This window comes from Heliangelus exortis, chromosome 23 (assembly GCF_036169615.1).
Source record: "Heliangelus exortis chromosome 23, bHelExo1.hap1, whole genome shotgun sequence".
Taxonomy (NCBI): Eukaryota; Metazoa; Chordata; class Aves; order Apodiformes; family Trochilidae; genus Heliangelus; species Heliangelus exortis.
The window spans coordinates 5,024,925-5,049,639 of NC_092444.1; the positions used below are offsets into that span (position 1 = coordinate 5,024,925).

Sequence of the window (24,715 nt, forward strand, 5' to 3'; positions counted from 1 at the left end):
GTTGAAGGGTGAACTTGTCTTAGCAGAGCCCTTTTATTCTTATTCGATTGTGATGTTAAAAAAAAACAAAACTAAAGGGGGAATATGTGTAGGGGGAGAAAATATAGGTGTAGGAAAAGTGTGACCAAGGTTTGACAGGGTGGGGTATATGAAATAAAAGGAGTTAATCTTCCTTAGTATTGTTTCCTGGATGTCCAGTTGTTTTGCTTTTCAGTGCAAAATATTTGTCTATTAGTTCTTTCCTTTGGGCAGAAGAATTGAGATGAGTGAGACTTAGGCACTTTCTGGATTTTGCATTTTAAAAAAGGGTACACTGTAGCATGAAAGAGTTTTCTGGCTTTTATCACTCTGAAATGGAGATTCTGTGTGCAAAGTAGCTGAAATATAGGTAATGTTTACTTTTCTGAACTGACTGTTGTGGACAAATCTGAAAAAAAATTGTGTTGAAGACACCCTTCCTGCCAAAAATGTTAAGACCCTGTAAAATTCTCAGTAACTGACACGCAGCCTGGAGCTTTAGTGAGGCCACTGCTTTATTGCTGGTGTCACTAGAGGCAGGGTGAAACATTATTTCTCTCCAAGATTTTTTTGTTGTTGTTGTCTGTAGCAGTAACAATTTTTTTTTACTTCTGTTCTACACTGGTCATGTCAGACCTTGTCTCTTTTGAGGTAATTTAAGAGTACAGTGGGATTTAAAGCATAATCCCATTATCCCTAAGACACCAGCATCAAGCTAACTGCCTATGAGAATTCTGTTGTTTTAAGTACACTACGATGACTTTTTTAAACAATAGAGTTATAGAATTTGAAGTTTTGTTCTTGCTCCTGTTCACCCAGAACTAATTCTCATTGTTAATGTGCTTTTTCTCTTCCCAGGTCAGCAAGATCAGCCTTGTGGATCTAGCTGGGAGTGAGCGAGCTGATTCAACTGGTGCCAAAGGAACCCGATTAAAGGTGTGGGGTCCTTGATGAATGGGGAAAAAAAGGGAAGGGGGTGCAGAAGCACCATGTGCAGGCTTTGCTTGGCAAATAGTAAGGAAAAGAAAGTATTGCAATTTTAAGTATGGAAAAAATAGTTGCAAAATTCTTTTTTTCTCCTCTGATCACGGGTGTGACATTTGGCTCATTTAGTCTACGTGGTTGAACAATTTTAATTTATATGTAATATTGGGTTCTGTTTCCTCAGGAAGGAGCAAATATAAACAAGTCTCTCACAACTCTGGGCAAAGTTATTTCAGCACTGGCTGAAGTGGTAAGTAGAGCATTTACTCACCTGCAACAGCCTTTCCATAGTGAGTAAAACCAAGACAGTAAAAAACCAACCAAGACAGTAGAAAACCATCCAATGCAGCAGAGTCATTTATTGTTCTTGACCTATTATTCTCAGCCAGAGTAGCTGTGTGTGCTCTAGATGGATGGTGTTGATAGTATTCTGTGAATGCCATGCAGAGGGATAGAGACTTTAATTGTTTGATGGAAGGCATTGGTTTATTTAACTGTGAAGAAGCCTTGCAAAGAAGCCTGCAGTTGTCTAGCAGACAGGTTCACACAGCAAGCTTTTACTTCTGCAGAGCAGTAACTGTATTTCTATTTGAAAGAATAATTTTTGAAAACTGCACTTTTAGAAATACCAGTGTAATAATTTGATTATCACTGTTTTGGGGTTTTTTTGTTTTATTTTTTTTGTGGTTTTCTGCTATGGACAACTTAATAGTAGCATGAATTGAGTGAGCATATATTTTGATGTTGTAGGTTTAGAAAAATACTTTTATACACAACTATTCTTTTAAAAAAAGCAAGGAAATTATTGCTGCTTCTTTTAAAAAGTGAATACTGAACAGCTAGCTACAGGTTGAATATACTGAAGTGCTTTTTAGGTATTTTCAATGAAAACTATTCACATTCATTTGGCTCCTCAAGAGAAGGAAATACTACCCAAGCTAACATGGAAATTACATGTCATGCTCTGTTAAGCACCTCATCTTGTATCTTCTTCCTCTTTCTTTAATGCTTTCAACTTAGGATAACTGCACCAGCAAGGTATGATGGTCTGAGTAGTAGTGGATGTTGTCTCTTTCTTGAATCTAGGATTTTATTCCCTTTACTTGGGAATCCAAGAGCAAAGATCTTTGATGTTAGGTCTTGGAGAAATTCCTGTGAATTATCAGTGCTAAAATTTAGAAATGTTCTAAGCTTGTGGATAAAGTAATTACAAGTATGCATTTAAGTGTGTACTTAGGATTATTCTTTTATTTTATCTCTGCTTCTGATTTGGTGACTTACCTTGGGAATATTTACAGTCAGTAGGGATAACTTGGCTTTCAGGCTTCTACTCTGTTCATGCTTCTGTATATAATTTTATGTCTTAAAAATTGATTTTCTATTTGGTGTCTGTTCTTCAGTTATGTTTTTCTTTCTTTGTAGAGTAAAAAAAAGAAGAAAACAGACTTTATTCCATACAGGGACTCTGTACTAACGTGGCTTCTTCGAGAAAACCTGGGTATGTTTGTGCAATATGGGAAGAAAGTCTCACTAAATTTTCTGACTGCTTTTAAAGTACTCCAGTTTGTGTCAAGTATGAAGTTAAATATTTTGAGTAGTCAGGTCTGGCTCATATAGTTCCTATCTTAAAGTTTCAGCTCTTTCCTATGTTTTCTGTATGTTGCTTAGTAATGTAGAATGTAGTTATACTCTGTGACTTTTAAAAAAAAAAGAATTTTATTAAGCAATTAGTGCCTAAATTATGCACTGTAAATCTAAAAACTTTCCTGTTCATTATAGGTGGGAACTCCAGAACTGCAATGGTTGCTGCTTTGAGTCCAGCAGATATAAACTATGATGAAACTTTGAGCACTTTAAGGTACTTTCTTTTTACCTGAGATGAATGTGGGTAGCTCTTAGCTCTAATAGCCATATCCTATTCTTCAAACCTTTGGGTTATTTTACCTTGAGAAAATGTGTAGAGAAGATGACTGTACTGGCAAGAACTAAATGGCCCTGAGAGAGGAAAACCAATCTGTTGTATATGAGTAGGGAGCTAGGGGTTTATTTCCTAGTCTTAACTTGAAAAGTCAAACTCATCTTCTCATGTTCATATATTCTTTTCTAGTTGTGGTCCCTAAAATTGAGCATATTAATCAAGCTGAGTTACTGCACCTTGTTAACCCATCTTCAGTAGAACTTGGTTTTTTTGTGGTTTGGGGTTTTTTTTTGTTTTGTTTTTTGTTGGTATTTTTTGTTTGGTTTTGGTGAGTTTTTTATTTTTGTTTTTTGGGTTTGTTGTTTTTTTTTTTTTCAGCAATACCCTTTATTAAGTAAGAATTCCAACCCCTGACTGAATATAACCCAAGATTCTCTTATGATATACAGCTGCAAGCTAAACACCACCTATCTTGCTGCATTCCTGTCTTGCAAATGAGCATTTTTCTGTTTGCTATGAGGTTTTATTTTTTTTGGTCTGGTTCCAGGTATGCTGATCGTGCAAAACAGATCAAATGCAATGCTGTTATTAATGAAGATCCCAATGCCAAGCTGGTGAGAGAGCTGAAGGAGGAGGTGACAAGGCTCAAGGATCTCCTGCGTGCCCAGGGGCTGGGAGATATTATTGACAGTAAGTGGATTAAACAGGCATTACCATCTTTAGGTTGCTCTCTCACAAAGGAGAGCTGGGCCTCTGGGAGAAAGGGATTTCAAGCATGGAAGTTAAATGTAGGTGCTTGATGCTAAATTCTGAATGATTTTAGGACTGGCAGCCTCATCTGTCTTTAAATTAGCCATGCTAGGACTGGCTGAAATGTTGACAAGCAACCTTCAGACTCTTAAAGAAAAACCTGGAGATTGAGTTTGCCTGATTTTTTTAATTTTTTTTTTTTTTTTGTAATAGAACTTACACATTCAGGAGTTTCCCCAGTGAATTAGGAAGAGCTTTTTGTCTGGCTGCCAGTAAAAGGGAGATGATTGAGATACAGGAATTTCATATTGAGAAAGGAAGTGTCTTTTTTTCCTTGGTAAAGGGTTAAGGTTATTGGTTGATACCTGGCTTTGATGCCAACCTTGCTCACAAAGGAAAATGGTGGCTAATTCCTGTTAGACAATGTCCTGTGTGACAAATTATTTGTCATCTCAAAATAGCAGCTAGAAACAGCTGCTTGTGAATAAATAATGAATTCTCTTGGGGCAAGATTTTGAGTTAGGTTGGCAGAGCAATATTGTGCTGATTTGCTTTGCCAGCAACCTCTTAAAGCACCAGAACAAACTTGTTGCCTGAATTATTTCCTTGTCCTCATTCCAAACAAGGCAAGTAATATTTTATCTACTATTTATTTTATATGGCCAGTGATTGAATTCCTAGTGATGGAGATGCCCATAAAAACCCAGAATGTATTCCAGTGGATTAAAAGATACCTTGACTTAAAAACAAATAAGAAAAAAAAAAAGTGTTGCAACAGTTCCTGGTTTGCCAGAGCTTATTTGCCTGTGATGCAGAAGTGCTGGCTTAGTCACAGATTGCTTAAAGATGCATAATATGTATTTACCTTTTTGTGTGCCTGTTTTCAAGAGAGTGGGGCCAGAAGACAATGAAATGCAGGTGTTTTCAAGCTTGGTACAGTCTATATTTTTTACTTCTCAATCAAAACTAAAAAAAAAAGAACTGTTTTTTACTGAAAATTGTTTTTTGTTTCATTAAACATCAAGTAGTATTCTCTTCCCTTCCTGTGCCCTGGTGAACCTTCAATTTGATCCTTCTTGTATTTTCCCTCCTGCTTCTTTTCAGTTGATCCAATGGGAGATGAATACTCTGGAAGTGGAGGCAAATGTGTGTATTGTGTGGTTCTCTTTTTAACCTGCTTTCTCTGGGTCAGCTTTTAACTGAGCTTTGCATGCCAGCATTTCTCACAGGGAAATCCCAGACAGAAAACTCACAGTGGAATGCAATAGAGTTTCATGGAATGAAATGCTTAACCAGCATTTCTTAGACTGAGTCGACAGTGAAAAAAAAGTGTAAAGCTTAAAATGTAACATATGTTCATTGCTGTCTTTCTGGCAGAATATAGAAAGGAGAGTGGTAATGCTTTACTCTGTTTTCCTGACAGCCAGCAGTTTAGATTCAGACTAGAAAATCTTTCCCAAGTCTTTCTCAAGTTTACTAAGTTGAAACACCTTCTGCTCACCTAGCTTCCTGACCTTTTAACATCTTTTTTCCACACAGAAGTATTAAGTGTGTAAACTGATTAACTCGAGATGAAATGTTATCATTTCCTGCTGGAGACTTAGTTTTATTTTTTTGTGTAGTCTCTCTAAAGGAAAAAAGAAATGTTGGACATCTTAAACTGATGAAGGTCTCTTATTTGAGCTCAAATACTTGGTTGCAGATTGTAAACTTGATAGGTTTAGGAAATAGGAATTTATGATCTACTGTTTTCTTCCATGAAAGGGAACTATATGTAGTCCATAGCAAGAGAAATGTTTTTTATGTAAATTTGGGGTTGGTAGACTTCTTAAGCTCTTGCAGTCAGTCTTCATCCTCACCTCAAGAAGTATCAACTGGAAGAGATCTGTCTGAAATTTCCTAAAATTAAAGCTACTGGTGGTGTAAAGACTCATCCTGGCCTTGTTTAACATTCTGATGCTGCTTCCAGCGTGTGCATTTGTCATCTGTGTGAGAGCTGCAGCCTCCAGGAGAAGCCTGCATGATGTTGAGGGCTTTGGTTCCCTGTGGTCACAGCAACTGTGGAATTTACTGCCTTGGTCTGCAGGAGTGCATGGGCCTTCCTGAGACTTCATCCTCCCTGCTCTGCCATGCCTGCTTTCCTCATCCCAATGGCATTCCCTTTCCTTAACCTGCTTTTCCTCTATTAAAACTTCCACCCCTGCTTTCTCCATATTTGCAGATGGTGGTTTTCAAACTGACTTGATCAGTTTTGTGAGACTGAAACAGCAGGTTGGGTGTGGAGTGAAGTAGGGCATCAGGCTGACAATAGCAGAATTGTTCAGGGTAGGAGTAGAGGAGGTGTAGGAGGGCATGGAAATTTATGTAATGTCTGGGTGAGCAACTCATTTGTGTGAGTGTGAAGCCCTTGTTTATAACTTGCAAGGTCTGATTTGACCTGTTTCTTTCCTAAGGACACTTACATGGGAGGATTTCATTTAGAAATAGTAATTTTGATAGTTTGAAATCCCACAAATGAGCTATTTAATTGTCTGATATTTCCATATTAAAAGATATTTTTTGTGTACATGTGATTATTCTGAGGACATGGCAGACATGTGGGAAGCCAAGTTAGGTAGATTAAAATTAGGTAGACTAAAATAAATTACCTTTGAATACTCATTCTTAAATCATTCATGCATTTTTCTTTTTTTTTTTTTTTTTGTCTTTCAAGGAGGCACCCAGGTTTTTCAGGCTACCCAAGCTGTCTTATTAAATTTGGGGTGTTTTTAAGGCCTTCCTCATCTAAACTAGGACCAAAAAGCCTTAATGCACTTTCTGAAATATGGAAGCCTTATCAGATATTTCACTGATAAGGTGTCATAGATTTCCATTTTTTGGATAAGGAGGGTTGGGAGAAAATATAATAATGCTGTTGTGAACTTGTGTTCTCTTCTGCTTGTCAAGGACTGACAGGTGATGTACATTTTCTCCTGTGAGGATTCAAGAAGGGGAAGTTCTTTGTCCTTGTGGTCTGGTGGTTTAGCAGCAGAACCACTGCTGTGATAAAGATTTACTTAATCATTTCAGATTAAAGGTGCCTGGAACAGAATGTCTTGCTGAGTTTAAGGGGTTGAAGGCTATTCAGACTTCAGCCTGAAATGTCTCTAATCTCATCAGGAAGGGAATCTTTACCTGATCTGAGCTCCAAGGTGCTTAGTTTAGAGTGCAGTTAGGAATAGGCTGATTTATTTTTTGGCAAGTGTGTAGTTTCTTTTTCCCCAAGCATTTTTGATCAAAGTGGTTTATGATGCAGTCCTTTACTAATAACCCTCAGGGCCTGAATGGAGTTGTCTTTGTCATGGATACTAATACTGAAAGATTTGTTTCAGTACTGCCATCTAAAAATTACAAAACTTGTCTTGTTGCTGCTTAAATGCTTTCCTCTTACACTGGTCTTTCCTTCCTTTCCTTTTCCCTGTTCCTTCCCTATTCCTATCTTCCTTTTCCCCATCTTTCTGCCTTCCCTCTGTCTGTGTGTCTCTCTCCCAGATTTGAAAGATTTTCAGAACAATAAACATAGATACTTGCTAGCCTCCGAGAATCAACGTCCTGGCAATTTTTCCACAGCCTCCATGGGGTCCCTCAGTGCTTCTCCATCCTCCTGTTCACTCAGTAGTCAGGTGGGCTTAACATCTGTGTCCAGTATACAGGAAAGAATCATGTCAACACCTGGAGGAGAAGAGGCCATTGAACGTTTGAAGGTTGGTATTGCTGTAGCTTAAGGAGCCTGGTTTTTGGGTCTCTTTGGAGGGTGAAGCTGGGAGAACTTTCCTTCATAAATATATCCTGTATGCTGCTGTTTCTGTAGGAAGTTGTCTGAAACCCACTTAAAAAGGGCACTTAAGTAGAAACTGGGTTTCAGGCACACCTTTTCCTATTGGGAAGATTTAGGTTTTAATCCTGGAGCTGCAAAAAAAAGTGATAAAGGAAGATCTTGAATCTTGTTTACAAGTCCTCTGATGCAGTGGTAATTGTGGAAAATTTCATCATAACTATAGACTTCAGGAGGCCCTCTCTGCACTACTGTGGACAAAGTCTGACTAGCAAATGCTTTCAGAAAACCAAATTACCCCAAAGTTAAAAAAAGAAGGAAGAATAATCCTGCCACTGTTGAATTTGCCCAGCCCCCACAGATTAAAATGTGAAGCACACAGAAGAGCATGCTTTATCCAGACAATAGTGGCCTTGTACTGATTCTGCATAGAATTGAACAGCATCAGAAGTGCATTACACTGAAGTATTTCTTAATTTTTATGAAGGCCCCCCAAGTCTCCAGGGGTGGATGAGTGGGGAGAGCTGGCTGTGTTGAATCTATGCTTCATTTTCCTGTCTTGTCCTTGAGACACTGCCACAGGGACTGGAATGGGCTGGAACACACATTGTATATTCCTTCCCTATTGGAAACCTTCTGTTGCCATGGAAATACCAGTGTGGTCTCTGCAGTTCCCTGGCACACAGTTACTGAATGATGTCTGTAAATCAGATTTAAAACAAAATAAAATAATAAAAAAAAAAAGTAGATGGTTAAATTAATGTCTGATTGTGGATAGAGATGAAGTTATCTTTTCTTCAGAGATTGCCTTTGGGCAATTGGCCCTTTTAAAAATTAAGGAAGAGAACTTGAGTTTTGAAGTGCAGAGAGTACTTTTTATAACCAAAATTAATTTGAGGTCTAGAACTGAGCACAAACTTTAATTGCTTTGTGTATTATGTAAAGAACTTTGATAAGAATTGTAAAACAGCTTCTGGGATTTTCATGCAGGAATCTGAGAAGATCATTGCAGAGCTGAATGAAACATGGGAAGAAAAGCTGAGGAAAACTGAAGCCATTAGGATGGAAAGGTCAGGAATTAGAAGTTCTGTAGATGTGGATGGTCTCTAGAAAATGGAGGACTATGGAACATAGAGATTATTACCATATTCCAAAGCAATGGAACAGCAGAATAGTTCTTGGTGATAATTCTGCTGACCTCTGAGTTTTATGTATAAACTCTTGGACTAAAGTTTAGAAACTTGCCATGTGTATTGTGAGGTGCTGTCTGTCCTGGCTTGCATGGTCTGTGGACAGGCTGCTTGACAATCTCATGTGTATCATTACATGACTTTCATTAAAACTTTTTTTGCCTAAGAAGCCTAAAATATTGTCAATATCCTGCTTTTATCTCTCAGGGAGGCATTGTTGGCAGAAATGGGAGTTGCCATTCGAGAGGATGGAGGGACACTGGGAGTCTTCTCACCTAAAAAGGTAGGGAAAATTGGTAACTATTGCATAATCTCTAGCTTTAGTGTTAAAATCTTCCAAAATACTCTACATCTAAGGATTATTTTGCCCATAATACTGAAGCTGGACACTGTCTCATGCAGGTGATACAGCATAGCACTTCATGCTTTTAGGGATCTGCAGAAATAATTGCCTGTGGTAGCTTTTGTTGGTTGCTAAAGGAGGGAAGCACATCCTAGCATAATACAGTGATGAAATAGGAGCAGCATGAGCATTTCATAGAGAGCCTTCTGATATCACAAAATTTGACCTTTTTTGTACCTTTCCTTTAAAGAAATCTGTGCTTCAAGAAGTGTCTGTAGCTCTTTGCACAGCTGTTAATTCAGCACCAGCTCAGAAATGCTGCCTCGTGGATTGTTGTTGCCATTTTGTGCAGTAGCTGTGTGTCACCTTCATGTATCTTCTACCTTTTCTTCTTTGAGATACCCAGGAATATCTGAAGTCTTCTTTAGGTGCTCTTCCTCCAGTTTGTTAACCCTTCTTCCAAGAGGAAAAAGGAGTTCTAGTAATCTCAGGAACACTGAACACAGGCAATGCAGGGAAATATTTCTTTCAGTGCATGACAGGAGTTCTATTTTCTGAAACTTGAAAGTAGCAGAGCTGTGTAGAAAAAGGATATAAACCAGTGATATAAATATAAAATAAGTTAGTGGGAAAGCTATCTATTGGGTGAAAGCAGAATTATTGAAAAACTACAAGGAAAAGAAGATACTTTTATCTCAAAAATCTTTGAACAAGGATTACAGGGTATTTAGCCTCAAACTTGCTTATGCACTTGTGCAGCAAGTGATCTGAGGTTTAGCTAGGAACCTAGCTGAAGACATTATACAGAAATATAGGCCAGCAGAATTGGTTAAATTGTTTAACCCATCATTTAAAGTAGTGTTAGACTGGTTTGTTTGGAGCAGTGGAACTCTGGTTTGCTTTTGGTATCAACTGAAGTGCCCCAGGTTTGTGAAGAGCTAATTTGTTGAGTGTTCTTTACATTTTTCTCTTATGTTATGGATCCTCATCTCCTTTTAGATTTTCCCTCAGAGGCCCTCAGCTCTCTTTGATGACTCTTTCAGTGCATTTTCAGCTGATCAGGTTTGTGTAAAAATGCAGCCTGAATTAGGTAGCTGCTTTAGTAATAGATAATATTTAATTTTATCCATATAGGATTGATTGGGAGAGGTAAAACTCCTGACCTAGTCAAGTCTGCTTCTGTTTTCCTTGCTGCCCTTGCACTTCAGTTTTAGTTTATCCTCCTAGTAACTGTGGCTGTTGTTGTAGAAATTTAGTTGTAGAGAGCAAATTTGGAGGTTTTTTCATACAGACTTAATGCTTCTGAGATATCAGCATAAACCTAATCATATGCTACTAGGACAGCACTGTGTTTTTACCAGCTGAGTTGCAAATTGAACTTTGTAAGGTATATTTTGCCCACTTCCCAAATTAAAAGGTGCAATCATTGCTCTATCTCTGGGTTGTGCCTTTGATGACAGGAAACTCCTTGGAATAGATGGTGGAAATTTCATTATTTGTGCAGTTGTCAAAGATGGGAGCAGGGAAAATCCTTCAGCTCATGCTTGAGCAATGCTGTACAGAAGAAAGCTGCAGACAGGACTGTCTGGGGATGAATAATAGATCTCAGAATGGGTGAATAGTTGGTTTTGTTAGCATTATCTTTCAAGTTGTTGAGCTTTATTTCTTACAAAATTCTGTATTGCCTGTAAAAGACCCATTCAGACTTTGATTTAACATTGTAAATGAACTTGGATGCTAAAACAGGGATGTGTGGGTTACAGCACTATTTTCAAAGTACTCAACTGGAAGTAGTCATACTGGTGTCTGGGATTTAATTTATCTGCAGCTTTCTCTTGATTTTAAGAGCTTTGTTCAGCTCCAAATATTGATCTGAACGAGATGAATAGCTAGAAAATCATGAGACACCTTCAGCTGGGGTTTTAGGTGCCCTGTATATTTTTAGGGCTGAAAAAGGTGTCTTGGTTTTTTTCATCCTTTCTGTCTTTATAGTTAAGTCTCCCTTTGGGCAACTGACAATCAGACTTCATCATTCAAAGACCAGTTTCATGAGAACATGCAGTATTTTTTGAGCTTCTGTAAACTGAGTGCTGTTAACATCTCTCTGAAATGAACTCTCTTGCAGGTAGATTATGTTGATAGAAGCAATGTTCCAAAGGAATCTTAGCCATAGTTATTGCCTTTTGCTAAATTTATTCTATTTGAGGGTAACAAAGGGACAAGATGCTTATCAACAGTTTTGATTCTCTTTTTTCATCCTCTTTAATTTTCTTTAACCATTTTTGCATTTTCTTTTGTGCTTGTGCTTACTGCTATCTCACTGGCTAGATTTTCACACCAAGGCCTTGTGACTTGTTTGCTGATTCCAATGGGGTTTTTTCACCAAAGAAGGTTTGTTTACCACCTGTAGTGGATTTAAAATTAGAAGAATTTTAGATGAAGAGTTTTTTAGCTGCTTGTATCAGAGAATGTTGGTAGTTTTAGATTTTCCTTTTCTTATTAGCAGACTGCCAAATGATCACCTGACCTGTATTGCCCAAGAAAAAACAAGGTTGATTCAGTTTCAGAATTTTACTGAAGCTTTTCTGCTTAAGTTCCCTTATCAAAGCTTACAGCAACTTTACACTAAGTCTTATTTTTCCCCAGCTGAAGCCTTTATTCCCTCTATTCATGGATATTTCAGAAAACCAAGCAACTTGAGCTCTACTCTTCCTGCTACTTTGTGTTGTTCCTCAGTACTGCAAGAGGTTACATTTGATAAAATGCCCCATGGAATAACCTCAATATACAGAGCAAAACTGCTGGATTTGTGTACATCCTGCACAGCTGTGGGCAGAGCCTGAAAGCAGATCCTCAGTTCTTAATTAACTTGTCTTTTTTTTCCTTTCAGACTCCACATCTTGTAAACCTTAATGAAGATCCACTCATGTCTGAATGTCTGCTTTACTACATCAAAGATGGAATTACCAGGTGAGGGTTGGTGCTAATATATCCACACTTCTTCTTTGCTTGCTTAAAACCCCATGTTGGAGACATTCTGAGTTGAAACAACTGTGCCCTGGGCTACTCAAGAAGGTGTCTGATTTACTCTTGAAATGTTTTCTGTTCAACCCAGGGTTGGCCAGGCTGATGCTGAGAGAAGACAAGACATTGTATTGAGTGGGGCTCATATCAAAGAAGAACACTGTATCTTTCGGAGTGAGAGGAACAATAATGGTGAAGGTAAAAAACCCTGCTGCTTCTACCTAAGTGCTGATGAATCCTTCACTTCTCACTTGAGAGTTGGCCAGGGAATACTGGTGTTTGAGAGGTTCTCTTACCTAAAGAAAACCATCAACTTCCACTTGCTGTTTTCTTGAGTCTTAGGGGAAGAAAATCAATTTTTTTTCAAGTAGTAATAGCTTCAAATTGCAGGCTGCAGTCAATAGGAGTTAGGTTTTGATCTTGGTTAACTATAAACATGAAAATCTAAGCAGAAAAAATCAAATTTCCTACTCCAATATGAAGATGTCAGTAGTAGAAATCAGATTGATTTTCTCCTGGGCCTTTTATTTCATTTTTAACAAGCGTGGTACCAAAGGAGCGATTCGCTTCTATCTGTTTTTTGGATGTTAGGCAGGAAATGAGACCTCTAGGGTTTGCACACTTCTGTTTCTGTACAATCCTCTCTAAAGTCTCATTTGTCAATGTTGTTTTCCTCATAGTTATTGTCACTTTGGAGCCTTGTGAACGATCAGAAACCTACGTTAATGGCAAGAGAGTTGTGCAGCCCGTGCAGTTGCGCTCAGGTAAGAAATGTTAGAAGAAATTTTTTTTTTTTTGTAGACTCTATTGAAGAATTATTGGCATCATATGTAGAGAATGCTGAGTGCTGTTAGAAACAGCAGTGTTACCTTTTTTGCTTTTGAAGGGAAATTGGCACCATTCTCTTGGCAGCATTTTTGTTTTCTTCCAGTCTTTGCTGCACTAGTTGTAAGTGCACTTAAATGTTCGCTGCAGTGCAGCATCCTGCTTGTCCTTTTGCTTACTCTGATATTATTCAAACACATTCTTACCCAAGCCTATTGCCCTTGGCAGTCTCAGTGAGACAGAGCAGACAGACTGCCAGTTGCTGATGGAAAATTCCCAGTTCCCTGGCAAAGCCAAGATCTGAGCCTCTACAGGAGTAAAACAGCTTCTCTTTGCTCTCATTAGATTTCCCACCCAGTCTCCTACATTTCTTTAGAAAGGCACATGGGGGAAGAATTAGGAAGGAGGAACTGACATCCTTGAGTTATAGGTCTTAACCTATCTCTTTCAAGTTACAATGCTTTCTTTGTCCCTTCACTGTTTTTGTACTGGTAAACAAACAAACAAAAAAACTGACTAAAAATACCATTTTACCATTTCTGAATTGTTTGCACCAACTTAAAAGTGAGTATTTTCATGGAATGAAGTGTACAGATTTCAGCACAAGTTTTTGCTGTTCAGTGCCTGCATGATTCATAGTGAATACCATGACCATCCTTACCTGAGAGAGTTCCTTCTCTTCCTCTTTTTAGGAAATCGTATCATCATGGGTAAAAATCATGTCTTCAGATTCAACCATCCAGAGCAAGCACGAGCAGAAAGAGAGAAAACACCATCAGCTGAGACTCCTTCTGAGCCAGTTGACTGGACATTTGCTCAGAGGGAGCTTCTGGAGAAGCAGGGCATTGACATGAAGCAGGAGATGGAGAAAAGGTAACAATAACTCAAAAATTCTACCTGAAACAAGGAGTCATCAGCTATAGATTATTTGGGTGGTGTCTGTGCAAAGCCTAAAGCTAGGTTCTGCCATGTGGCATCTCTGCTACCTATTAAAAAAGTTCAGAGAGCTTCCTCATTATATTACTTAAATGTTTTGGTGCTCTACCTTCTTTAAAAATCACAAATAAACACTTGTCATTAACCCTGTAGATCTTTTGGAGAAGAGCTTGAATTGCATCCTAGAGGAAGTTTTACTTCTATAGTACCATAATAGACAAATAATAGTTACTTTCAAGTAGAATGACTTTTAGTCTTTTCACTGAAATTCAGTGGGATCTGTGTGTAGAGTAAAACCAACATAAAAATACTGATCTCTTTGGCTATTTCTGTGCTTTTGTTCCTCTTCAGATTGCAAGAAATGGAGATTTTGTATAAGAAGGAGAAGGAGGAAGCTGACCTCTTGTTGGAGCAGCAAAGGCTGGTATGTGTCCTTACTCCAGATTAACTATACCTTTGGCAAACAGTAATTCCTGTCCTTGCTTATCTGAAAGTTTAGGAAACCTGCTTGGGTTGTCTGCACAATGCAGTTTCCCCTTAATTTGAAATACTGTGTCTCTACAGTGAATTCTTATCAGTGTGAGTGAGCTCCTTCATGTTAATTCAGAGATTGTATTTGACAATCAAGTGGCTTTAATCAGTTCATGTTGGGACAGGCTGAATTTCTTGCAACTTAACCTGAAGGAAGGGCATTTTTATGCTCTGTGTTTTTTGAAGTTCCTTCTCAGTCATCTAAACAACTACTTCTTGGGATGTTAGCCTTTATTTTTGTCTTAGATCACCAGAACACACTAATTTTGTGCTGCCAAAGAGATCTCTAGAACACTGATATGCTAGGTTGACTTTTATGAATGATATCTGAAAATGTTGCTGCATTGTGCATGTTTTAACCCTTCTCCCTCCCCTGCATGGAGTTCCTTGTAAGGGTCTTATTGGTGCACATGCTGATGGTGGGGTTATTTCTAGGAAGCAGTGTGCAAAAGGGAGTGTTAACTTATTCAGAACAATGGGAATTCCACCATTCCACCTATTTCTTAAATAGGAAGTCTGCTAAATTGACTCTGGTACAGGAAGACTTCAGTCTTCTCACAACAAATATTTTCTGAAGTGTATTACAAATGGAAAAGCAGGCAGTCTTCAAGCACACTGTGAAATTTAAGAACAAGACCAAGCCCCAAAATGAAAGGTCATTTTCCTTCAGAAACCTGACTCTCCTGATTCAGCTTGAACTATATTGGGTTGTCTTTTTAGCCAGAGTACAAATGTACAAAATGTACAAATGTACAGAGCTTGAATTCTAATAAAAAATTCAAAATCCTGATTCATTTATTTACAATTAGTGTGAGACCACTGAAAACTGTGGGTTAAATTTATACTGGGTTTTAAACTGCAAAGGTCTTCTCCTTCTCCCAAAAGCAGAAGGGAGCAATGTACTGTGGCTTCCAAAAATCTAAGCTGCACATTTTATGGAATTTTATGAATTTTTACAAAATATACTTAGATTTCTGCATCTCTAATAATGTCATCACAAGGGGACTTATTTGTTGGATGAAGAGGAGTGGTTGGAGGCTTTGAACAAAAGCAAGACTTAGTTCAGAAAGGAAGTTAGCATATGACAAGATTGGACTGTTGTTACATCTGCAATTCTATGGTTAAAATCTGTGTAGCTGGAAAGTGGTACAGCAAAAATCAGTTTAATATGAAAAGAAAAATAGTTTGAGTCAAGTAAGCTCTGGCTGTGTCAAAGGAGATGTGAGCAGTGGAATTCCCTTCATTAAATTTAGCTGAGAGGCATAAGCTGAGCTATTGTATGAATTAAAGATGTGAGAATTGGGAACTGCTTCAAGTAAGGCTGTGTTTATAAAAAGAGCTGTGAAGGGAATTTGTTTCCCCTTATCCTTAAGATTAAGGGAAGGTTCTTTAGATAGCACATTGTTTAATACTGTAATAAGTTTGCTGATTTCTTTTAGCTCGTTTTGTTCTTGCTCATTTCAATTAGAGGACCAAAGTGAAAGCCTATCCTGAATCCATTACCAGTGTAGTTCCTGAAGGACACCTTTCCCAGCTGCTTGTATCAAGAGAGATCACTGGTCTGTTAAGCAGTATCCTGCTTATCACAATGCTTAGTTAGAAGATTGCAGGTGGCAGCAAAACTTCTTGACACATCCCAGCATTTCTGTGCCACTGTGTGCAGAGTCTGGAATGGAAAGGATTAATGCATGTGTTCAAAAGTGGCCAAATAATGATTGGGAAACTTAGGAATGCATTTCAGTCTTTGCACCTCAGAATTATTTGCACTACTGTGATAGCTCTCTGCATCATCAGGTTCTCTAACTTACTGCTATGTAAAATTGATATTGAAATATAAATATCCTTGTTCTAAGCTGGAGTATAATCTTGGACATAAGTGGCTAATCTTTTTATCAGATTGTTTTGGTTTTGTGCTGAGATTCCAACCAATTTGGGTATTTATTTGTTAGATGTGCTATACAAAAAAAGATTAATAATAGCTCTTGTCCCCCCAAATTTACAACTAATATAAATTTGCCTTGTTAGTGTTACTAGGGAATAGAAATACTTGTTCTACATTTTACAAAATTGAAGATGAAAATTTATTTAATAGACCTAAAAATGATCTACCTGGTTTTCTTGGTCACAGTGCCTTTGCAGTGACCACTTGCTACTGGAATGTGGGTATATGCCTGTGTTCATTGGTCTTCTTGTCATCTCTGCACATAGGGCAAGGACCACACCATGTCTCTGAATCAGTTTTTTTACAAAAGACATACTTTACCCAGAAGTAGTAATATGGTTTTTTTTTGTAACCTCTAAGAATAATCCTGTGGAACTTGTGACTTAATGTTTGAGTAGTTTGTGTCTTGCCTTTCTGATGTAACCTTGAGTGTGTAGCCTGTAGATTGTCTTCCTCTAGGGCATCTCTTGTTTCCACACAATATGAAATTTCTTTGTAGCTGATCTGTTTCTAAACCAATGTTTTGCTTATATTTTGGCCTAGTGCTATTCTTCACTATTTAAACATACAGAAGGTCACAAGAAGCTCAAATAATGTGAATCTTAGGCCATGGAGCTTGTTGACCAGAGGGCAGAACTATTTTTTTTTTTCACTTCCTTCTATCATTCCTCAAGCAGATGATATTGTATTCCCCATTCTTCGTGGTCTTCTACCCGAAGCCTTAAGTTAGGGAACCTGTTGTTCTGAGTCAGTGACCTGGGTTTCCTTTGGTTTTTAGCATAGTTGGCTGTTCCTGTTCTTGATTTCTCATGTGTTATAATTCTCTAGGTGAAAAATAAGTACCTTAGTCAGAGGTTCACTAGAGATTAACTGCTGGGTTTTATTGATGTTTGGATCATAGTAATACAGACAACTTTTTGTTTGTTAAGGAGATGTTTTAAATTAATATTCCTTTAAAGAAAAGTAGTCTGACTTTAATTCCTGGTTTCAGTAAGCAGGAATGGGTATCCTTACCTTCTGGTGGCAGTACACCTGAACAAACTTTCCTAGTGTATGGAAACCTGAAGCACTGCTCATTGAAAGTCATTTAGCAAAAGGTGGAAAACCTGTTAATGAAGAAGCAAAACATGCATAACTCTTAGCAAGTGTGTGGAAGCTCTAGGGTTTGAGAAGAGGACAAATGGAGGATATCAAATAGAGAATTTGTATTAAAACAAAACAAAATTGTAACTGCTACATTCTTCTGAAACTCCTTCTTCGGACAAGCAAGATTATTAATGGTTTTTTTTCCTTTAAACTAAGAAACAAGGTGACAAATGGGAAAAACCCCAAAACAAACAACAACCCACCTCTGAAACCTCTGGTTCTGGATATCCTCTTAGCTTGTAGCAAGTCTTGGAATATGAACCACTGTCTTCACCTGTCATAGTGGCACTTACAGTCCTTTTAACACTGAACCTTTCGGCTGCTTCTGTTTCATTTTTTCTGATGGTCTAACACTTCTCTGGCTGCTATTGTAGTGAAGTGGATTCTAAACTTGAGCATCCCTGCAACCACGTGCAACGTTACTAACCAGTGTTAACCCGACTTACTCTGGCTGCTCATGACATCTTCTCTGATGGCTGCTGTGCTCACCTACCTGGGGAGGATTTGCTGAAAGAAGCAACAGCAGTCACCAAGGCAAAAGTGTGTGGCGGGAATTTGCATGTCTCTGTAGCATGTGTAAAGTGCAGTTTACACTTGGATTTTAGGGTTTTTTTTTTGGTTTAATCAGGAACTTGGTTTTATTTGATCTGTTTTAAAGATTTTTGGAAAGGACTGGGAGGGAGGAATTTAGATTATCTGCTATTTTGAGATGACAAGACTTTTAAAATAAAATGTAAATCTTAATGTAGTGAAGAGCTCCAATTTTGACAGTCCATGACTCTGGAAGATACATTTGAATGTCCTAACCCTCAGTCTTCAGGGACTTCCTTATCACTTGTTCTGTTTTGATTTAGTTTTCTTTGCCTGCTACTTCTTGTTTAGCTTTTCCATTTTCTTACAATTTTAATTTTGGTTATTTTGGGGCCACTTCTTGATTTTTGTTTTTCCAAAGGATGCAGACTCTGATAGTGGGGATGATTCGGACAAGAGATCGTGTGAGGAGAGTTGGAGACTGATCACTTCCCTGAGAGAGAAGCTGCCCCCCAGCAAGCTCCAAACCATTGTAAAAAAGTGTGGCCTCCCCAGCAGTGGGAAGAAACGAGAGCCTATTAAAATGTACCAGATACCCCAACGCCGACGCCTTAGCAAAGACTCCAAGTGGGTTACCATCTCAGACTTAAAGATTCAGGCTGTGAAAGAGATTTGCTATGAGGTAGCCCTCAATGACTTCAGGCACACTAGGCAGGAGATTGAGGCTCTGGCCATTGTTAAAATGAAAGAGCTTTGTGCCATGTATGGGAAAAAAGATCCCAATGAGCGTGAATCGTGGCGAGCTGTGGCTCGGGATGTCTGGGATACAGTAGGAGTTGGAGATGAGAAAATTGAAGATGTGATGGCCAACGGGAAAGGGATAACTGATGTGGATGACCTTAAAGTGCACATAGACAAGTTGGAAGATATCTTGCAAGAAGTGAAGAAGCAGAACAACATGAAGGATGAAGAGATAAAAGTCCTTAGGAATAAGATGCTAAAAATGGAGAAAGTTTTACCTCTCATAGGGTCTCCAGAGAAAGCTCAGTCGACCACAGCCCACGCCAAGTCTCCCAACTCTGCCGGCGTGGCGGATGCGGATAAGAGGCCCGCGGGTGACTCAAAAAGAAGTGAGAATGATGATCTTGCTAAAGAGGAGCGTGTGTCTCAGTTAATGGCAGGTGATCCAGCTTTCAGACGGGGGCGGTTGCGCTGGATGAGGCAAGAACAGATTCGATTTAAAAATCTGCAGCAGCAGGAAATAGCAAAACAGCTTCGCCGGCAAAACATGCCCCACCGCTTCATCCCGCCGGAGAATCGCAAGCCCCGCTTCCCTTTCAAGAGCAATCCCAAACATAGGAACTCCTGGAGCCCGGGCACCCATATCATTATCACAGAGGATGAAGTTATAGAGGTTAGAATTCCAAAAGAAGATGATAAGAACAAAGAGGAAAACAAAGAGAAAGAAAGCAGAGCTGCTTCTAAAGACCCTCAGCAGCTGTGGAATCTTTATGGCCCCCAGAGGAACCAAGATAACATCCAGATCAACAGGCAGCAGTTAAACACCCAGCCCCAGCCCAGCAGCCAGCAGCAGCCTTCACCCCAGCTGCGCTGGAGGAGCAATTCTCTCAATAATGGCTCTCAGAAAAGCTTGAGGCGTCAGGCGTCGGGCTCCTCCGAGTCGCTGCACTCCTACGGCGGGCAGCAGAATCCAGACCTCCAGACTTTCCAGCAAAAACGCCACATCCACCAGCACCGCCAGCCTTACTGCAGCCAGCCCGGGGGGGGTGGTGCAGAGGGCACCCCAAGCAACCCCAAACAGACTGACCGACCCAACCACTATCACCAGTTTGTGACACCCCCACGGATGAGGCGCCAGTTCTCGGCACCCAACCTCAAAACGGGCAGAGAAACCACTGTATGATCAGTTGGCCAAGAGCAGTCTGGGGGAGGAGGGGAGCAGGGGCAATTCTGGCTCGTTATTAAGGTCCAGCCAGGATTGGCTTTGCTAATGTCTTGGGTTTTGTTTGGCCAGGTAGAACTTGAGTGAGACGACACACAAAGACAAGGTACTGGCCCTGCAGCCCATTCAGTTTGCATGTGACTTTCCTTGCAGTTTTAACAACATTGATTGGAAGAACATTCTGAAAAAGAACTTTATTCATAGAGTAGAAGACTTGCAGAAAGGGAGGTGGAGGGGAGAACTTCCCTGCTTAGCTCAATTGCCAGGGTTTTTTTTTTTTTTTGTGTGTGTGTGTGTGTGTGTGTCTTGGAGTATTTTTCTAATGCTGAAAATAATTGTCTAGAACTTACAAAGTGCTACCTTCCTCCTGTGATTTATATAGACAATCAAAAGAGAAGCTTAGTTTATAGCATTGAATGTCTCTTGTGACCTTTTTCTTAGCAATAAGGAAACTGACCATCTGTTTTTAAATTGATTTGGCTTTTCAGAACAAAGTTTTCTGCTCTAAACTCAAATTCTAAATAATAATAATCTATAAAACAAAAGTTGTTGGCTGACAAGATACGTGGCTTTTTTAATAGAGAAATTAGGAAGACCCATTGAGTCACAACAGTCCTACTCCCTACACAGGAGATGTCTTTTCTCCTTCCACTTAAGTTCATAATTATTGGAATGAAATTGCTGTGACAGTTAAACCTGCCAGAATGGAATTTTGTCAGAATATATATATTGATAAACCAATACTTTTGAAATAAGGCTTTTCTAATTCCCATTGTATCTCTAAATGTAGTAGGTTTTAATTATGATACAGAGACTCTGGAAAGAAAGTAGAATTTTTCAACACTGGTGCAGGAAGAAGCCTCAAAGCTAATTCTTTTTATATTTTCAGCTTTCTCAGGCATGAGTCTGAGAGATATTCTTGAAATCCTTATTCTTGTGAAGATTTATAGATTGCTACTTCAAATTGCCTGAATTCTCCTCGAAGATAGGAGAATGGAACTGTTCAATATTCATGTGATACCTCATGTTAGTGCCTCTGATTTTGGATTAAACCCTTGTTTCAAGGCTTGTTTAGTAAAGGAGAAGGTCACTTGGAGGATAAGATTCCTTTACCTTCTTGTCACACCCAATAGGCAAGTTTAATTTTCCTAATACCTGTTTTGATCTGAAGAGGTCTGTGCTGGCAGGTGATGTACCATGAAACAGCTGCTTGCAATCCCTGCTCCAGATTGAGTAAACAAAGTACAGAAAATCTCTTGACTGAATAATAGGCTTAATGAGCTTGGAGTTTTATCTCAATTGGAAAGTCCTCATTTTAATTATAGAAGTTTTTCTGTCCGAGTTTATTTCTGAGTGCAAAACAAAATTTAAAAAAATCTGTGGAGTTAAGGATAAGCCAATGAAAAGTTTGGAAGATTTAGTTTATTTTAAATTTAGCTTGAATGCAATTTTAAAAACAAAAACCCTATGCCATGTTTGGTAAGATAGGTCCACTTTGCAGTATATCTGTACAGTTAAATGGTTTGTGCTGCTTTGCAAAAATATCCTTAATTTACTTGAGGTTGCTTATTTTTTGATAAAATATAAACTCTCCTGGTAATTGTTACTTCTGTGTGTTTCAGCATAGCTGTAGATGAGTAGGAAGTGCCTCAAGCTTACTTTCCATCTTATTGTCTCCTGTCCTACTGCCCCAAACACACACACTTGAAGAAAGGAAATAGAGCATCATGTCCAAAAATGTCTTGATTCTTCAAGAAGAGAAGCCTTGTAGATGAGCAATACTTTTTTTTGAGCTTGAGTCAGAATTGCAAAATGAGTTTTGGGCTGCAAATAATATTTTGCTGTTGCCTTTATTATAGAATTCTTTTTTAGTAGTGTACTGCACTTTGGTTTTGTGCATATCAAGAGTAATGAGTTCTTTCACATCCTCAAAAAGGCTTGGACTCTCTTAAAAATGCACGTTTGGGAAATTCCTCTCAGTTCTGTAGGAATATGTGAGCCAAACAGATTGCATGGGATAGGTGGTGAGAGAAGACCAAACCTGTTTTATCTTCTGTCCCATTTTTGTGGAGGATTGTGGCTGCCTATGTGAAATCACCACGTGCCCGTGCAACTATGTGTACTGACATGAGATTAAAAATTCCTGCTACTTGATCTTTTAATGCTAGACACTAAAAAGAAAAAAAAAAAATTGCTTAAAAATTTCAGCTTAAAATCCAGAGAACAAATATCTGTAAATGCCTGGGTGGTGGTAATGATGATGAACAATAAGTTGAACAATAAGAACAGTCTGTCTTACCCCACTCTTTTTTAGTTCAGCACTAGAGAAACAACTCTGCTTATTCTGTTGTTGTTGTATGACTTGACAAAAAAGAAAAAGGATAGTGAATGTCAACATGGAGTCCAGTCTGCTCAGAGGAAGCAGCTTTTTTTTTTTTTTTTTTTTCTGGCTTTTAGGAGGATATTACAGAAATGAAACTTCTGGAAAAAAAGAATTAATCAGAAAAAAAAAACAAACCACCAAGTCCTATAAAAATAACGTCCCACTTTAAGGACTGAATGGTAGTTACAGTGCAGTGCCTCATCTGATTAGAGAAGCAGGGTGAGAACCTGTGGATCTCCTTGCAGTTTTCAGAAGTGTGCACACCTCTCACTCCAAATCCTGATTAGTGGAGCTAATGAGCAGGAACAGAGCTGCTTCCAGAGGAGCTGTGTGGAATGTGGAAGGGCTTTCAGGTTAATGGAGATGAGGCACCCGTGATGGGAGTGCTGTTTCAGGAAGCTTACCTGCCACTGCTAAGTGCTGATGTGCTGGGGGCTTTGTCAGCTGCCTTGGATCCACCTGTGCCTTAGTTTCTTGGATATCCTTTAGTTCTCACTTGGGACACGAGGAGTTGGGGGAATGGGGTGGGGGGAATGCATGACACTAACGCTCCTCTGATTGACTTCAACATCCTTTCTCAAGCTATCTGATTTTAGGGATCTGTCAAATTTGAGGATGCTGTTTTTATCAGTACATTCAGCATAGTTTCAGTATCTCCCTCACTGTTTGTCCTTTATCCTTTCTATGTTGAAATTTTATTCTTTATCCTTTATATGTTGAAATTTGACTCGGATACTTCCCACTGAACCACTTCAGGAGCTGCGACCTGAGAAACTTATGCTGTGTACCTATTTGTACTGTAAAGAAAGCAGTGAGCTGCCTTTGAATTAAATGGGATTTTCAGATCAGTCCATTGTTTAATAAAAAAAACAAACAAACAAGTTTTGGATTGTTTTAAGAGCAAGCATCTGCCTTGTGAAAAGCAGAACTGGTTTGTATTGTAACAAGTGCTCTTTCAATAAACGATGAAATACTCTTGTAAGTGTCAGAGTTGTCTCAGTGAAATGGAAATGAAACTTGATTTCAGGCTTGTCCTGATTTTATTTTTTTTTTTTTTGTCTTGGGGTTGGTATTGTTCTAGTAGAGTTTAAATGTTTCTTTAACTGTTCCTTGGTCTCATTTTTGTAACCCACCCAGATTTTTCTGCTGCTACATGAAAAGCAGCCTACTCAGATTTGTATCTACACTCATGTAGCTTTTTTGAAAGGAAAAAAAAAAAAGGCTTTTTCCAGCAGGAGTGGTTTCAAGCCATACTGCTCTTCATTTTACTATCTTCTGTTTATCTAAATTCTGGAAGAAAATACTGATTGTGGAGTCCTTTTTGTGGAGCTGGTTCTCCATTTATTTGCTTACTGAAGACAAAGGAAAATGACTTTTTTTTTACCTCAGATACAGGAGGGAGCCACATACACTACAATACCTTTGCAGCTGTGTAGATCTAAGAGGTTATGGTACAATGTTCTGCTTAAAAAGCTGGTCCAGTCTGGTCTTAAAATGCTTGGCCTAATCTGAGTGTATCATGGTTTTGGTTTGGTTTTTGGTTTTTTTTCTGCTTTCAGAAAATCTTTCATTGTCATGGCATTACATATTTCCCATGGGCATGGAAATATAATTGTTTATAAACTTTGACTTCAGGTTCTTCCCACTTGTGGAGCTGATAATATCAACCAGGCTGAAGCTGTACAACCCATGCATTGGGCTCCAGGGAGTCCAGGGCATGGACCTTCAGGGCAGCTTCTAGATGCAGGTTTTTATTTCTCTAGTGGTTTGGCACCTTTACATCAGTAGTAACAATTATGTGTGGATTACCACTAATCTGGAAGTCTTTATCTTGAGAGCTGACCTATCTCTCAGCAGTGCAGTCAGTGCCCCTTCTGTGTGATCCAACCTGAAATTCATCCTTTATCTGTTCCTCAGTGCCAGTTATTTTTGGGTATTATCATAGTATCAAGTGCCTGGAGGCTATTCTAGTCAGGTTTTTCTACTCAGGGAAACAATGCCTATTTAATTTTTTCATGATGGGAAATTTAACTCCAATTCTTTTACTTAGTTTTAAAAGTAATGTATGATAGTGTAGTCAATGAGAAGTGTCTGCCTATATTAAGTGTTTATTTCTCACTGTAATTAAGTGTACAGAAGATACATTCATTTAACAAGTGTGAAAAGAGAGAAGATAAGCAGGTCTTTCAATGAACTTGATGTGCCTGGGTTTTTCATGCTGGAAGTTGATTTTTCACAGTGGGATGCTCCTGATTTTTGACCATTCCCTCAGCAAGTTTTCAGTTTCTCCAAAAAAAAAATCTCATCAAAGATTCTACTTCAATATTACTCAAAGAGCTTTGCATTTCTACAATCTGGCTGCTCAAAATCACACCCTCAAATCCTCTACTTCAGTCATCAGGGAAATAAATTGGTTT

General features: G+C 38.7%; 1 protein-coding gene across 21 annotated transcripts in view; it reads left to right on the forward strand.

The window, feature by feature from the left end:
• The window catches only part of KIF1B (kinesin family member 1B), an 84,124-nt gene that overhangs the window by 25,813 nt on the left and 33,596 nt on the right, over positions 1-24,715 (forward strand). For 6 of the 21 annotated variants that reach the window (XM_071767115.1, XM_071767117.1, XM_071767122.1 and 3 more), the window contains exons 8-22: positions 877-954; positions 1,187-1,252; positions 2,023-2,040; positions 2,425-2,500; positions 2,782-2,860; positions 3,468-3,610; positions 4,775-4,816; positions 7,202-7,413; positions 8,475-8,554; positions 8,882-8,957; positions 11,908-11,987; positions 12,133-12,239; positions 12,722-12,805; positions 13,559-13,739; positions 14,154-14,226. In XM_071767115.1, the coding sequence (XP_071623216.1) occupies positions 877-954; positions 1,187-1,252; positions 2,023-2,040; positions 2,425-2,500; positions 2,782-2,860; positions 3,468-3,610; positions 4,775-4,816; positions 7,202-7,413; positions 8,475-8,554; positions 8,882-8,957; positions 11,908-11,987; positions 12,133-12,239; positions 12,722-12,805; positions 13,559-13,739; positions 14,154-14,226 (1,395 nt within the window). Of the gene's footprint in view, positions 1-876; positions 955-1,186; positions 1,253-2,022; positions 2,041-2,424; positions 2,501-2,781; positions 2,861-3,467; positions 3,611-4,774; positions 4,817-7,201; positions 7,414-8,474; positions 8,555-8,881; positions 8,958-11,907; positions 11,988-12,132; positions 12,240-12,721; positions 12,806-13,558; positions 13,740-14,153; positions 14,227-18,373; positions 23,281-24,715 lie in introns of those variants that run through there. The other 15 variants (XM_071767120.1, XM_071767135.1, XM_071767136.1 and 12 more) reach the window with 6 other exon arrangements.